The sequence below is a fragment of the Hyaena hyaena genome, unplaced genomic scaffold (genome assembly GCF_003009895.1).
Source record: "Hyaena hyaena isolate Hyena2069 unplaced genomic scaffold, ASM300989v1 scaffold_666, whole genome shotgun sequence".
Taxonomy (NCBI): Eukaryota; Metazoa; Chordata; class Mammalia; order Carnivora; family Hyaenidae; genus Hyaena; species Hyaena hyaena.
In genome coordinates, this window is record NW_024081295.1 from 473,646 (window position 1) to 490,627 (window position 16,982).

The window sequence follows — 16,982 nt, forward strand, 5'->3', positions numbered from 1 at the left end:
GAGATGTTATAAATGTTATAAATAAAACCTTAATAATTTTCGTTCTCTCTTTTTCTTCTGTTACAGTTACTACTACACCTAAGCAATCATGTGGTAAGTTTGTTAATTTGGCGACAGTATATATCACTTTAGAATAACACTTTCCTTATCTGCTTCTTCATTCCAAATCTCCAAGACCCACTAGCAACTGGACTCACTGGCTCTCATTTCACATCAATGATTAGCTCCAAATCTTAAGAGCCTGTGTCCTTCAGAGGCAAGAAACTTTGAGGTCATATTCAGACATAAGATTTGAACACCAGAGTTAATAATTACTAGCTAAACAACTTTGGTGAAGCCACTTCAGTTTGGGTATGTGTGAAGTGGAAGATAGCAATTTTGCTTTGGGGTGGCAGGAGGTAAGGGTATATTGTAATGATAAATGTGAAATGTAGAGAATACCTTCAATGCTTATCAATAAAAAATCTGTTTTTGTCTCTGTCTTGCCAGGGTGTGGGTGAAAGCAGATGTTTGAGAACAGTTTGTACAACCCTTTTCCCATGTTCCTACTCTCTTCTCAGAGAAAGTAGAGTTTTTCATGGTCGAGGCTTAACCCTCCACACATTTCTAAATCTCACCACTGAAGTCTCTGCCTTCAGTAGTTGCCCATGCATTAAATGTAAAGATCAGCCTTCATATGTTTTCTTAATAAATATGGTCTTTTCTGATCATATTCCTCTTGTATTATTGCCTCTTGATGCTCTTCACTTAACGAATATGAAACTACTCAAAGATTCCTGAACACATAATGTTTACATCCTGCCTCCGTGTTCTCTCCTGCTCTTCTTCCTCTCTACTCAGAATTCCACTCCATTCTCATCCAGCACACCGATTCCCACCATCTATTTTTCTATGTCCTGCTCATATTTTAAAATATAAACTGAGTAACCCAGCTCCTCTGAGAGCCTCTCCTATCCCTACACTCTGACTAGATTTCTCCCTACCTTTATCCCTTATTGTTATGTTGCACATAATCTTATTTTAGGGGTTTGCACATCTGTAGCAACTCATCTGTCTGTCTCCACGTTAGCCTCTACAAAGCTGATCATTTGTATTCCTAGTATTCCTTGTATTCCTTGTATTCCTAGTATTCCTTGAGACACTGTCCCAAGCATAAAATAAGGGCTTAATAGTGTTCTTTGGATTAAAAATGAGGGAATGAATTAGTATTTGTTGGAAAGATATTTTTACCATTCAACAGAATGTTTTTTAAATAAAGAAGAGAATGTGATGTAGTGATAAGGAGTAGTACTTAGGAGGGTCCGTTATCAATAATTTTACGTAAGTAAAAGAATAATGAGGCTTGTGGTCCCTGAATCAATGTTCCACATATTTGGAGAAACAGGTAAACAACAACTGTATTTTAGGAAGTAAGGGAAATGATAAAGGAAGAAGAAATTCATCAGATGTTTCATTCGCGTGTCATTTCAACAACTAATTCAAGCAAGTGTGCCCCTACTAATGACAGGTTTTATGTAATGATTTGGGTTTGTGGTGATGTTCAAACTAGACTGCTCTTTGCCGTCATAGAACATATAATCGAGTTAGGAAGATAAGACATTAATCTATTAATCATCCAAGTATAAACTTAAAAGCTGAGGTCCTTGATGTAAAGGGAATTTTGAAAAAATAAATATGGATACATCTGATGTGATTGTTCTTTTTTTTCATGTTTCTGGGGATATTTTGTTAGATACTTGATATTTTTGAAAATCTATGTTGAGACTCTTGAATTTGAAGTAAGCTTATTTGTTCTGAAAAATTTTTACAAAGGGAATCCTCACTTTTATTTTCTTTCAGGTGACAAATATGCAGATATCCATGTGACTTATGACTATGAAGCTAACTCCTTTACAGCAAAACTAAATGTTAGTGGTGAAGTGGAGTGTAACAATCCCACATGTTCAAATAATACGATCCCTAACCTAGCAGCATGTGAAAATAAGAATGTTACTATAAGTCATTCTTCATGTGTTCCTCCATATAAATTTTTAAAATTGGAGGTACCACCAGGTAAATATAAATTGGTTTCTATTTGTATTTTTACAAAAAAGTACAATTCTACATGTCTTGCATTCTAGTGGATGAAGGAATCTTTCAGGTAAATGCACAGGCATGAGGGAAAGGATGTCAGCAGGATTCTAGTGGGTGAACTTTCTGGTCTTCTAACCCAGTGAAATTAGGAGTTCATAAGCCTTCCTTACCCCTTACTCCCCCTCCCTATACTCCTTTTACAGAGTGTTTCATGTAGATTAGGTATTATTTATCCCACCGTGGATAAGTGATTACCCACAATCTTTCTTCCCCTCCCTACTTAGTTCATGTCATTGAATATATATGTGCACATATTTATTCCTCTAGATACAAGTGTGCCTGGAGTATATTGGGGTAAAACCCAAAGTCAAGGATTCGATGTTTGTGTAAAGAACAAAAATACTTGCACACAGTAAAAGAGAGTTATAATCATGTTACGGTGATCAAGTCACTTTTGCCAGCTCACCTGCTGCTGGGAAAGAAGAGGGGATGGGGGAATCAAGCCCACTCCACTGAAGAATATAACAAAATGCATTTTGGAAAAGGGATTCAGGAACTGTGTAAATTTATCAGCTCTTTCACATCACCTAATAATTCAAGAACATTGATTTGTTAAATTCAAATAGGTTAAAGTTTGCTTCCATATCTTGGCTATTGTAAATAATTCTGCTTTAAACATAGAGATGCATGTATCCCTTTGAATTAACGTTCTTGTATTATTTGGGGAAATATTCATCAGGGAGATTGCTGGATCATGAGGTAATTTTATTTTTCACTTTTTGAGGAAGCATCATACTATTTTCCACAGTGGCGGCATTCCCACCAGTAGTGCATGAGGTGTCCTTTTTCTCCACCAACACCTGTTGTTTATTGTGTTGTTGATTTTAGCCATTCTGATAGTGTGAGGTGATAGCTCTTATAGCTTTGATTCACAGTTCCTTGATGATAAGTGACGATGAGCATCTTTTCATGAGTCTGTTGGCCATCTGCATATCACCTTCGGACAAATGTCTGTTCATGTGTTCTGCCCATTTTTAAATTGGATCATTTGCTTTTTGGGTGTTGACTTGTGTAAGTTCTTTATATGTATTTTGGATACTAACCCTGTATCAGATATGTAATTTGCAATGACATGGATGTAGCTAGAGGGTATAATGCGAAGTGAAATAGTTAAAGACAAATACCATATGATTTCACTCATATGTGGAATTTAAGAAACAAAACAAACAAGAAAATGGAAAAGATGAGAGAGAGAGAGAGAGAGAACAAGAACCAGACTCTTAACTATAATAATAAACTGATGGTTATCAGAGTGGAAGGGGATGGAGGGATGGGCTGAAGAGGGTAGGGATTAAGGACTGCACTTGTGTTGAGTACAGGGTGATGTATGGAAGTGTTGAACTACTATATTATACACTTGAAACTAATGTTACACTGTATGTTAACTAACTGGAATTAAAAGAAAAACTTAAAAACTAGGTTAAATTTTGGTATTTTTTGAAAAATGACATTTAACTTATTCATTTTTTCTAAATATTACTGAAATAAATTATTATTTAGAAACAGAAAACGACAGTTAAAGATGTAGTCACCAAGACAGAACCCCCATACCTATGTAATAATAATTTAATAAAAAAATCACAGAGTAAATTAAAAAATTGAAGATATAAGTAAGATAAAATGAAGTGCTTTAAAATGTGCAAAAAAAACCCCCCAATTTCATCTAGAAACTTGCTTGAGTTCCATTTTTTAAAGGTAAGATAAATTCTAAATAAAATGCTGCCAATTAAATGCTTTCCAGAATGTGTGATGTTAAAAAAAGAATAAGCTATATAATTCAGCATATAAAACCCTGAATTATTGGAGTTTTTAAAAACTTTCAAAACTAAATGTTTGTCAAAGACTATATCATGAATATAGTCTCAGTGACTTTAATTGAGCATATGACACATATTATGAATCATTAATCATCTATTTCTATATCTTCTTTTTGACAGATCCTGAAAGTTACTCTTTGGAAACTTGTACAGAGGCTATAAAAGCAAATACTTCTCTTTGTTTAAAAGTGGTAAAAAATAAAAACTTTACTTGTGATGAAAATAAAATTAGATACACACTTACATGTGGTAAGAATATAACTTTGATTGGAGTACTTTTATGGTAGAAAGTTGTTCTAGATATTATCTAATCGTCCTTTCCTTCCTTTCTTCCTTTCTACCCTCCTTCCTTCCCTCCCTTTCTTCTTGCTTTTCTTTCTTCTCTTTCTCTCTCTCTCTTTCTCCTTGTCTCTCTCTCTTTCTCTCCTCTTCCTCCCACTCTCCCTCTCCCCTCTACCTTCTTTCACTCTCTTGTGGTCCATGAGTTTTATGGAGTCAAAACATTGTATTCACTATACCACTCAAATTCACAAAATAGACAAATACTTTCCCTAAAAAATAATCTTTGAAATAACAAAAGTCAATTAATTTATAAGAATTTTCTTAGCAACTATTATACATAAGGCATTGTTGAAAATGTTATCAGGGGAGGGTGTCATAGAAAAATTATGATACACATACTGTTAGAATAAAAAGAAAAACAAACGTAAGATCATATGACTCAAGAGATTATGTGGTCAGCCCTCCATCAACAAAATTCATAGATGACCTGAGGAACATTTACATGAAAGAAAAGTGGGAAAAGCACAGTAAATGCCACTAGGAAAATAGATTTGGGTTCAAACTGGGGACAATAATTGAGATACCAGTTCTTTTAAATAATTAATGATTTAATGTTTTTTTCTTTTTATTTGAATTTATTAAAGTGGAAGCTCTTCCCTTGGTGTAAAGCCATTTGCTAAGTCATATTTGGCAAGACAAACAGACACACAGAGGCACATACACACTACACAAAGAATGCAGTGTGACACTGAATGTAATCATCATGTTGTAAAGAAGATTCACAACTATGATACGAGCGGTATGAAGAAAGCAAGAACAGATTTATAATGAATTGATGATAAAATAATAATGTAGTTAAAATATCTATTAGGCAAAGGCTAACTCAGGTGGATTATCAGTTTCTGAGCAGAGAACTCATTCCATCAGTGAAATTAGAGACACTGTCAAATTCAGTTAAACTTTTTAATATTTTCTTTAATATTAGGGGTATCACCCTTATCTGGAAGGGGAGATTCCATCATCACAAAGGTGGTTTTCGCAGGACGAGGCTTATCTATCGCACTCCGGATGTGCTGACCCCTGAGATTTCCGCAAATGTGGGAAACTCGAATGCACAATTTGTGGTAGTGGGGGACTATGTTTCCACTTTCCCCTGGAAAAAAAATTGAGTGTGGCAAAATCACGCATAATTTTAGTAGTTTTTATTATATTTTACTTATTTCCTATTTGCTATAGTTTTCAATGTAATAGATATTTATTACAGATATGAAATCTAAAGAGAAAGTTAAATGTGATTATTGTATTTGTACATGTACTGGTACACAATACTTATTTCTTTCAGATAAATTTCCTTCAACTAATAAGAATTATATTTGTTTGGAACCCCTTTCACCTAAACAAAATTATTCCTGTAATTTCAAAGTAGTCTACGATTCCCATGAGTTTTTGAACAAAAATGGAACCTTTGAAACAGACGTTGGAAGTGAGTATATTACTTACCTTATATGTAAAATTTCTTTTTATGTTCTTATAGTTGTTTGAGAATCAAAGAAAATAATGTTGTAGATTTGGAGAAAGGGTTTCAGAAATTGGATATGTATCAAGTTTTAAAGTAGAATTTCAAATGGATGATAGAAGATCCAAACTTTATCAAGTTATGTTGTGTGTTTATTTTGTTTGGTTGTTTGGGTTTTTTTTTTTTTAACTGCAAATTATAGGCCATTGTGAGGTTGTGGTGGACACAAAACTGAGGTACATGAAACGGTTTGTTCACTTCCTTCCCATTTCCTCCTGCAGCCATGTTCCTTTCTTGGTGCACTACAGCACCCTCTGCCCTTCAAGCAAACTCTGCCTTTGATAGAAGTGGGCACATGGCTATTAAAACGCAGTGGAGAATCTAAGTATTGGTGGCAATATGATAATTAGTGTTACTAAAATGCAAGCAATACAAATAATAACAAGACTATAAAGTTAATAACAATTGGAAAAAAACATTTTGGAAAATAGTAGCATTTGGGAGATGGAGGGAAGAAGGAAGTGAAAAGTGCTAAAATTCCACTTTTTTTCAGCGGACTCCAATCTAGAATCTGCTAGAAAAAGTATGTTAATAATGTGTATGACAGTTTATGAGTAACCACCAAGAAAGAAAGGCAGAGAGAGGAGGAATGCAGGTGGTATAGCCACTTTGGAAGAAATTTGTAGTTTCTACAAAACGAAACTTACTCTTACCTTACAATCTAGCCATCACACTCATTGGTATTTGCTCAAATACTTATGCCAAATACTTATGTCAAATACTTACTTGGTACTTAAGTCAAGTACTTAGTACTTGTGTACTAAGGTACACAAAACCCTGCACAGGGATGTTTATAGCAACTTTATTCATAATTTTTGCCAAAACTTGGAGGCAACCAAGATGTTGTTCAGTAGGTGGATACACAGTACAACCAGACCCTGGAATATTACTGAGCACTAAAAGGAGATGAGCTATCAAGACATGAAAAAACATGAAGAAACTTTAAATGTTAATTACTAAGTGAAAGGAAGAAAGTCTGGAAAGGCTGAATGGTTCTAACTATATGATATTCTGAAAAAGGCAAAATTATGGAAGCAGTTAAAAGATCAGTGGCTCCTGGGAGGAGAGGGAAGGGTGAAATAAATAGAACACAGAGGATTTGAGGAACAATAAAAATACTCTATATGATACCATAATTATCGGTACATATCATAAGACACATTTTCTCAAACCCATATAATGTACGACATGAAGAGGGAGCCCTAATATGAATATAGACTCTGGGAGATAATGATGTGTCAATGTGGGTTCATGACTTGTACAACCCTGGTCAGGGATGCTGGTAATGGGGGATACTATGCATGTGTGAAGGCAGGGGAATGTGAGCAATCTTTGTACCTTCTGCCCAATTTTTCCGTGAACCTAAAAATGTTCTTAAAAAGTTAGGTCTATAATAGTAATAAGAATAATAATAAATCATGAAATAAGATTTATCCCAATAATGTAAGAATCCTTCAGCATTAGAAAATAGCAATTAAACCATTTTACATATCATTTACTTCAGGAAAGGGGGAATTTTTGCAAGATCATTGCAAAGAAGCTACCTTCTTTATTTCTTAATGTTTATTTATTTTTGAGAGAGACAGAGACAGAGACAGGGCATGAAGGCAGAGAGACAGGGAGACACAGAATCTGAAACAGGCTCCAGGCTCTGAGCTGACAGCACAGAGCCTGATGTGGGGCTCAAACCCATGAACCATGAGATCATGAGCTGAGCTGAAGTTAGACCCTCAAATGGCTAAGTCACCAGGCACCCCAAAAAGCTACATTCTTAAAAACAAAATGAAAAACTGTTCATCTACTATGATCCACCCATTTAAAGTATATAATTCAGAGGGTTATTTTTAATATATTAAGAGTTGTGCAATTATTGCCAGAATCAACTTTAGAACATTTTCATCACACCAAAAAGAAACCCCATATCTATTAGCAGTCTGTCTTCATTTCTCTTTCCACACCTGCTTTCCACACCTATGCAGTTGCCAACTGACTTTCTGCTTCAACGGATTTTGCCTTCCACTTGCCTAGTCTGGATATTTCATATAAATGGAATTCTATAATATGTTGTCTTTAGTGACTGGGTTTTTTCACTTAGCATAATGTTTTCAGGGTGCTCCCATGTTGTAAAATGTATCAATACTTTAGGGTTTTTTTTATAGCCTGATAATATTCCATTGTATGGATATAGCTTATTTTGTTTGTTCATTCATCAGTTGATTAATTTTTCCACTTTATTTGGCCATTATGAATAATGCTGCCAAGAATATTCATTTATGAGTTTTGTGTATACATATGTTTTCATTACTCTTGCATTCATACCTAGGATTGGAATGTGGGACTCATATGACAACCTAGTGTTTTGAATTTTAAAGAACAGCCCATCTGTTTTCTGAAGTGTCTACATCACTTTACATTCTCACCAAGAATCCGTGAGGGTTCTACCTTATCCACATCTTTACCAACACTCATTTATTGTCTGTTCTTTTTATTATAGTTAGCTCAGTGGTTGTGAAATGGTACCCCCTTGTGATTTGGAATAATAACTCATAATTTTGAGCATGGCTTTCAGGTTTTTTTTGGCCATTGGTATATCTTTTATCTATTCAAATCCTTTGTCTATTTTTAGATTTTTTAAAAATTGAGTAATAAGAGTTCTTTATATATTCTAGACCCAAGTGCCTTGTCAGACATATGATTTGCAAATATCTTTTTTGATTCTGTGAATTTTCATTTTACTTTGTTGATAACTTTAAAACTTATAAGATTTTAATTTTGATGAGGTCAACCTTATCAATTTTTACTCTTTTGCCTATGCTTTTTGTGTCACATTAAAAACCCAGTGCCAAATCCAAAGTCATGCAGATTTATTCCTACATTTTCTTCTAATAATTTGATGGTTTTACTTCTTGAATTTAACACTATTGATCCATTTTGAGTTAATATTTGTATATGATTTGAGGTCAGAGTTTGATTTCATTCTTTTGATGTGGCCATTCTCTCGTTCTTTATTTTTTTTAATGTTTATTTATTTTTGAGTGAGAAGAGAGAGACAGAGTATGAACAGGGGAGGGTCAGAGAGAGAAGGAGACAGAATCTGAAGAAGGCTTCAGGCTCTGAGCTGTCAGCACAGAGCCCGATGCAGGGCTTGAACTCACGAACCGCAAGATCATGACCTGAGTGGAAGTCGGGGTGCTTAACTGACTGAGCCACCCAGGTGACCCCCCTGCCATTCTCTTGTTCTAACACCATTTGCTAAAAAGACCATCTTTTCCCCACTGAATGGTCTTGCCAACCTCGTCAAAAATTAATCATAATGATGGGCTTATTTCTGCATTCTAAGCTCTATTCCACTGATCTACATATCTATCTTTATGCTTGTATCACTGTTGATTACTGCTACTTTATATACGTTTTGGAAATCAGAAAGTGTGATTCCTTCAACTTTGTTCTTCTTCAACATTGTTTTGAATATTCAAGTTTCTGTGGGATTCCATATGAATTTTAGGATCAACTTGTCAATTTATACAAAGTAGCCTAACTGGATTTTTTTTTAAAGAGAGAGAGAGAGAAAGAGAGCCTGAGTGGAGGACTGGTGTAGGTGGAGAGAGAGAGAGAGAGAAAGAGAGAGAGAGAGAGAGACTTAAGCAGGTTCTACACTCAACATGGTGCCTAATGTGGGGCTCGATTCCATGTCCCTGAGATCATGACTGGAGCTAAAATCAAGAGTTGGGTGCTCAAATAATTGAACCACCCCTGCCCTGAAAAGCCAGTTAGGATTCTGATAGCGGGTTGCATTGAATCTGCAAAAATCACTTGAGGAAGTAATGTCATCTAATTACTAATTAGTAAAAATAAATTATTAAGACTAGTTAATTACTAATGTTAAAAAAAGACTAATGTTAGTCTTCCAGTCCATGAATATGGGTGTCCTCCCACTTATTTGCCTTCTTTACATTATTAAACAAAAATTTTTGATAGTTTTTAGTGAACAAATTTTGTACTTCTTCTGTTAAATTTATTTCCAATTTTAAATTTATTCCTGATTCTATGCTAGTATTTTTCTTAATTTCATTTTCAAATTGGTTATTGCTACTTTACAAGCATACAATTGATTCCCTGTATTGAGCTTGTTGTCAGTCACATTACTGAACTTGTTTATTAATGATAATATTATAGAATTTTTGATAGAACATACTAAAGTTATTCTAAATTTCATATGGAAGGAGTTAGGTAAGGACTAAGGGAGCTGCCTACTTCTGCCTCCCAAGAACCCTTCAATACAAAATCACAAGAAGAGAATTAAACTACATTATAACTATGTCCCCAGCATACCTAGAAAAAATTAATACTTTTTGAATAGTAGGTGCTAAAATTTTTTCAATTCTTATAAATCAATGTAACAAAATAGAAATGGGGGGAATATATATATATATATAAGTGTAAAGACAATTCAGTGAGGGAAAGGTTATTTTTTTCTCAATAAATGATCCAGGTATCCCTATAGAAGAAAAGATGAACATTCTGTCTTTACTTCTCAACAAATATAAAAGTTAAGTCAATGATTTACAAACCTAAACACTGAGATTAAAACTATAGAATGTCTAGACAAAGACATTATAAAAAATCGCTGCTACTTTTGTGTAGAAAAAGGTTTCTTAAGACACATAAAGCAAGAATTTTATAAATTTTATAAATTAGACTTCATCAAAATTGAATGTTCTGCTCTTCAAATAAAGCCATTAAGGAAATAAAAATAATCAAGCCATACATTATGGCTTGATTAGAAAAATATTCACAATTAATTTTCAGCAAAAGAAATTTCTTCAGAATATATAGAGAACTCTTCTAAATACAAAATAAGGCATCCAGCAACCAAATTAAAAATAGGCAAATATTTTGAACATTACTTCAAAAAAGAAGATATGCAAATGGCCAATAAGCATATGTAAACATGCTCAATGTCATTAGCCATATGGGAAATGAAAATTTAAACAACTATGAGAAGATGATGACATTACACACCCACTAAAATGGCTAACGTTAAAAAGACCGACAATACTATTTGTGAATGTAAAGTAATAACTCAGAAATTTTAGTCTAGGTATTTATCAAAGAGAAAAAAAAATCTCTACACAAAGACTTCTATACAAAGATTCATAGCAGATTCACTCCTAGTAGCCAAAAGTCTGGAAACAGTCCCAATGTCCATCCCACCAACAGTTAAGTGAATAGGTAAAATGTGGTAGATCCTTACAATGGACTACTGGTCATGAAGTAAAAGAACTAACTATTGACACATGTAACAACATGAATGAATCTCTAGAACGTTATATTGAGTGCAGTATGATAGACATACAAAAGCACTCACTATTTGATTTTACCTATGTGAAGTGGGTGAAAAAACAAACTGAATCTATAGTAACAGAGAGCCATTCAGAGGGTGCTTGGGGTTGGGCAAGGAACGTGAATTGGCTGGAAAGTGGGACAGAAGAAATTTGGGGGGATGATAGAAATGTTCTATATCTTGATTGTGATGGTGGTTATTTAGATGCATATATTTGTCAAAAGTTATACATTTTACCTCAAATTGGTGTGTTTTAATGTAAATTATACCTCACAAATTGATTTAAGCATTTATTACATTCTTCATCTCAAGCTGGAAATTTCCAAATAATGACCGTTAAGTTTATTAGTACTTCCAATGCCAGATTTTCAGCACAGTGAAATCTAGAAATCCCAAGACACCTGAACAATAATAATACATATGAGAGAAAGAGGATATTCTCAGACATCTTTAGGTCAGTGGAATGCTTCAGCTCCACAGTGCCACTAGAGCTATATTTCCTATGTTAAGTGACCTCTAAAGCAAACTTAATAAGACCAGATGTCTTTCTTTTAATTTCATAACTAACTCATAATTAAGATGTGGGTGCTGATAATCATAATTATAATATGAAGAATGTTTGCCCATGTTTTATTTTTCATATTTCTTCCTTATTTCTAACAGGTCCAAAAGAACCTCAGAATGTTAAATGCAGTTCTAAAAGTTCAACTGAAGGAATGATCACCTGGGCAAGCCCCCAAGATTATTTTGATAATTATTCTCTTTGTTTTGTGAATATTTCAGGTAACTTGTATATGATTTAATTTCATGTCAGGAAAGATAAATAAAGAAGTGGAAAGCACTAGAAATGTGGATTGAACTAGTGAGCAACAACACAAATATGATGTCTCGTACAAATATGATGCATTTAGTACTGCTTCTACTCACTATGGACTCTCCTGCTTCTGACATGACTAAAGTCCGGAACACCCCCAGTATTTTCTTGTCTTTATCTGTCTTAGCTCTAATCTTTACGTGCTAAAGCCTGGAAAAACAAAACCTCGGGAAGATAATACTCATTATTGTCTTCCAAATATTATATGAGCTGCACAGTTTGAACTCATTATTGAGGCCCACAAAGAAACAAACAAATGCCTTTCAAAGTTTATTCCAGGTGATATACACAAAATATTGGGTGAATAAAAATGAACATACACCTATTTAGCCATGGAGGCCAGTTTGATGGCAGGTGGAATCTTGGAACATAGTTGTAGCTAAAGTTAAACTTTACAGAAACAAATGTAATCCAAATGTAGTCCAAAAAAATGTGCTATGACTAGTTCAACCATAACTCCTCCAAATGAGAGACTATTTAAGAAGAAAAACATCTCCTGGATAACTTAAAGTATCCAAAATGCTTGAAGAAAACTGTGAGCATCAGTGGACCTTGTCCAAGCAGACTCAGCACATGAGATAGCCTGCTTGCCTGTCTTTTACTTGTAGCTTAGAGAAGGTTTGAGCTTAATATCCTACAGAGTTTTATCTCTTTGTTTGCTGGGAAAGAAACAGACATAAATTTAATATTCTGAAATTGCTTGTCTTCAGCACGTTACTTTAGATTTTAATAAAATATTGTTTCTGCTGGTTGTTTGAAGCTTAATAAAATTACTAAAGCAAAGTTAAGTATACATGTAGTTTTCAGATTAGCATAAGAGGACTCAAAGGCTATGGAGAAATACACGCCTTGTATTTGATGCTGTGGTGTTTTCAAGTTAGGACTATGGGAAAGGAAAAATGGAAATTATAGGAAGACAAAACAGCAAGACCATTAGATACTTGCTGCTTCATCCGTCTCTAATGTACAGTCTCTCTTGGCCTGGATTTTGGAGGAACACATGGTGTGGCTTTCTTTTCTCTTCTTTGAATCTTCTTCTCAGTAGGCCTTGCTGTATTCTTCCCTTTCCATGTTCTTTACTAGAGAGTATTTTGTATGGAAGAGTATGTGGTAAAAATTTGTAAGCAGGGTTTATTGTTCCTTTGCATTCTGTACAGCTTTTTAAACGTCTTCTATTTTAATAATCAGGTTAATGAGGATGTAATTAGTTATTAGCAATCTGAAAGCTCTGTTGTACTTTAGTTTTATTTTCTTTGCAACGAGTACAGCTCTTTTTTATTTAGTGCTACCCAAGTGTATGGATACCTAAGTATAACACTTGAACAGAACTGGGGGAAGAGAAGGTGGAGCTGGCCAATATCAGGCTATGTGTGTCCTTTCCTCCAAAACTGTTGTTTGGTAACTGAATCCACCCTCTGCTCTAGATCGTGTACTGATTGTGCTTACCAAACCTTTTGGAACCAGCCAGTATATAGTGCATTCTCTCTTACAGCAATCAAAATCCACTCCTTATGCAAGATATTCTATTGTTCCCATTCACCTCAAACATGTGCCACCAGATCCTTTCCCTTTTTATCTGAGTCAGAGAGCTGATAGGGTCCTAACACTATTAAAGCGATTCTTTTAACTACTTTCATTATTTCAAATAATATCACTATTAAAAATCCACAGGAATAGTCTATGAAGTACTATTGCCGCTTATATTACTTTTAAATTAGGGATTGCATTTGATTTCATTATTTTCGATCATTTCAATGTCTCTGAAGGCTAGGGATTGAAAGAGGAGGAAAATGTAACTAGTATTTGTTTCGTTTCCTCTGTACTTTGGATGTTTTTATAATGTTTTAAGATTTTGTTCGACATTTCGGTAATAACTCTGAAAAAGGAAGTGCATAAGTGTGTTCATAGCTCATATGACACAACTGAACACCACGGACCTTCAGATAAATTTAACAGCTTGAAATGTGCTCTTTTTGCTACTGTGTTTTTCATGGTTTTTTTTTAAATTTTTAATGCTGTTTTTTGTTTTTTGTTTTTTTTTCTAGGAGAGAGAGAGAGACAGCGTGAGCAGGGGAGGGTCAGAGAGAGAGGGAGTCACAGACTGAAACAGATGTCAGGCTCTGAGCTGGCAGTCAGCACAGAGCCCGACGCGGGGCTCGAACCCATGAACCGCGAGATCATGACCTAAGCGAAAGTCGGACGCTCAACCGACTAAGCCACCCAGGCACCCCAATGTTTTTCATGTTTTTAACATTAAATACTTTATGGAACTGCAGTATTTTATATTAACTTAAGGATGCTGAGTGACAATGAAGTTCCCTCACTAATGGGGAAGAGACTTCTATGCTTTGTTGCATTCAAATTACTATTTTAAAAGGTTACTGAAATCAGGGTGCCTGGTGGCTTAGTTGATTAAGCGTCCAAGTCTTGATTTTGGCTCACAGTTCATGGGATTGAGCCCCAGTGTCAGTGCAGAGCCAGCTTGGGATTCTCTCTCCCTCCCTCCCTCTCTCTCTCTCTCTCTTTCTCTGATCCTCAACCCCCCTCCACTTGGACTCTGTCTCTCTCAAAATAAATAAATAAATATTTTTAAGAAGTTACTAAAATAAGTGTGCACTCTTCAAGATCACAATGATGGTGCTGGAAATTTCGTGTAATACTTTTTTTTTTTTAAGGAAAAGAGTTACTTCTTTTTCTTCCAGTACATCAGGTTTATATTATTTGGTTATTTAGCATAGTGTTCAAGAAGACACTTTAGAGTAGTCTAGGTAGTTGTTAATGAGTTTTTTGAAATATTTCTAAATAAATTTTTTTAATGTTCATTTTATTTTTGAAAGAGAGACAGTGTGAGTTGTGTCAGTGAGAGAGAGAGAGACAAGGAGACATAGAATCTGACTCCAGGCTCCAAGCTGTTAGCACAGAGCATGATGTAGGGCTCAAACTCACGAACGGTGCAATCATAACCTGAGCCAAAGTTGGACATTTAGCTGACTGAACTACTCAGATGCTCCTCCTGAGGTATTTTTTAAAAACCAAAGAAGTGGCAAGTGAGGAAGACAGTATCTTTCTAACCCTTTCCAGTGCCACATTCATGACTTGAAGGTTAGGCATGTCTGTGATGCTCTAAGAAAAGACATTTCAAACACTGCGTCACATAAATTTTCAGTGTGTTCCATACAGTTTGTGCTTCTGCTGTCAGAGTCCCTCCCCAGCAAAGGTGTTCAAACCCATGGAGGAGGCAAGAATATTCATGAAATTATGTTGCCATTTCAAACAAAGCTTGAAACTCTTTGCAATTGGAAGTGAACATTTTGAACCACCTTTCTAAGCACTGGAGACTTTAATCCCCAAACAGCAATATCTTTTGAACAGCATACTCTTCAAAATCAAATCAACGTTTTGACTTATGAAATTAGCTGAGATAAAATCTTCATAGAACTACATAAGTGAATCATTTTGATACAGAATGATTGTCAGGTTACATATGCAAACATACAAAATTAGGTCACTGAATGGAAGTCAGAATGACCTTGAGAACAGCATTTTGAGGCTTAGATTTCAGCTGAGTAAGAATTTGGGCATTGTTTTCACAGTCACTTCCCACATCAGGAGCTAGCAGGAGCCGTGAGTCAAGGTGTGTTGCCCGCCCCTCTCTAGAGCTCACACTTTTCCTGCCCTCAAAGAGAACTCTCACTAGGACAGGGGAGAATTGAGCTGGCAGGTGTAAATCAATTAACTCCAGCTTTGGAGATTTCTGAGAAAATAGACACTATCAGGTTAGATCAGTTTATCTTACTTCTTATTTAGCATGCCATGGTGAGGTAGAGATATCACTATAATCTCCATATGATGGATAAGTAACAGAAAAGAAATTAGTACATGTTAGAATTTTTCTTATTCTGTTTCTGCAAGTCCATAAGTACATCAAGCAGGAGCGGAGAAGTGAAGTATCCAAGACCAAAACACAAACAAACAAACAAAAACCTTTCCCCCACTGCAAAACCTTGTCCCTTCTTCCAGGCCAGACAGTATGCACAGTGGTGACGATGAGAGCCTCTGGTACCTCCGTGCCTGAGTCCCATCATGGCTGCGTTCTTCCTTTCCCATGAGATCATGGACTGATTGCTTAGCCAACCTATAGGGTTGTGGTGATGACTAATTAATTCATGTAACCATGTAATACAGTGCTTGGCACACTGAGTGACTATTCATTGTTTATATCCCCATCCTCCCCCCCCTCCACCTCCTCCTCCTCCTCATCATCACTATTATCAGTGTATCTGCTATCCAGCATCATGCTGCCAACTCTAATCTTCCATTAATACAACCTGATTGATGCCGCATGGCTACCTGAATGTCAAAACATATTTCAGCCAAGTCCTACCTTTCATATACCTTCCCAACCAGAATCTGCTCTCCTAGCCCTCATTGCTCCTATATTCAAAATGCCCCTTCTTGGGGTGCCTGGGTGGCTCAGTCGGTTAAGCATCCGACTTCGGCTCAGGTCATGATCTCACAGTTTGTGGGTTCGAGCCCCGCGTCGGGCATCTAGCTGATGACTAGCTCAGAGCCTGGAGCCTGCTTCAGATTCTGTATCTCTGTCTCTCTCTGACCCTCCCCTGCTCATGTTGTCTCTCTCTCTCTCAGAAATAAATAAAACATTAAAAAAATTTAAAAAAACCAAAATGCTCCTTCTTTCACTTGTAATGCTTTCTTTTACCCCTTACACCGACTCAGACACACTCCTCTGTCAATGAGCAGCTCAGTCTCCTACCAGTGTGCAATTTTCTCTCTCTGTTGTTGCCCTTTGAATTACTTAGTGCTTAAATTAGTATGGTAGAGTGGACCTAGTTATTAGTTTTCGAATGGATTCTGTGTGTAAAATCCATAAGAATAGCTAACATCAGTGTTCAAACTTTGAAGGTTAGGTATTAGAAAAAGGCTCACTAAAAAATA

The 16,982-nt window shown here is 35.5% G+C and overlaps 1 protein-coding gene and 1 non-coding gene across 2 annotated transcripts in view; both read left to right on the forward strand.

Moving 5' to 3' along the window:
• PTPRC (protein tyrosine phosphatase receptor type C) overlaps positions 1–16,982 on the forward strand; it is a 123,673-nt gene that overhangs the window by 67,452 nt on the left and 39,239 nt on the right. Inside the window, exons 8-12 of the mRNA XM_039216967.1 lie at positions 67–93; positions 1,840–2,052; positions 4,071–4,199; positions 5,575–5,715; positions 11,816–11,935. Of these exons, the coding sequence (XP_039072898.1) occupies positions 67–93; positions 1,840–2,052; positions 4,071–4,199; positions 5,575–5,715; positions 11,816–11,935 (630 nt within the window). The remainder of the gene's footprint in view (positions 1–66; positions 94–1,839; positions 2,053–4,070; positions 4,200–5,574; positions 5,716–11,815; positions 11,936–16,982) is intronic.
• Positions 5,225–5,388, forward strand: LOC120220013. Its single transcript, XR_005525438.1, has one exon. It is a non-coding gene; the product is annotated as a U1 spliceosomal RNA (small nuclear RNA).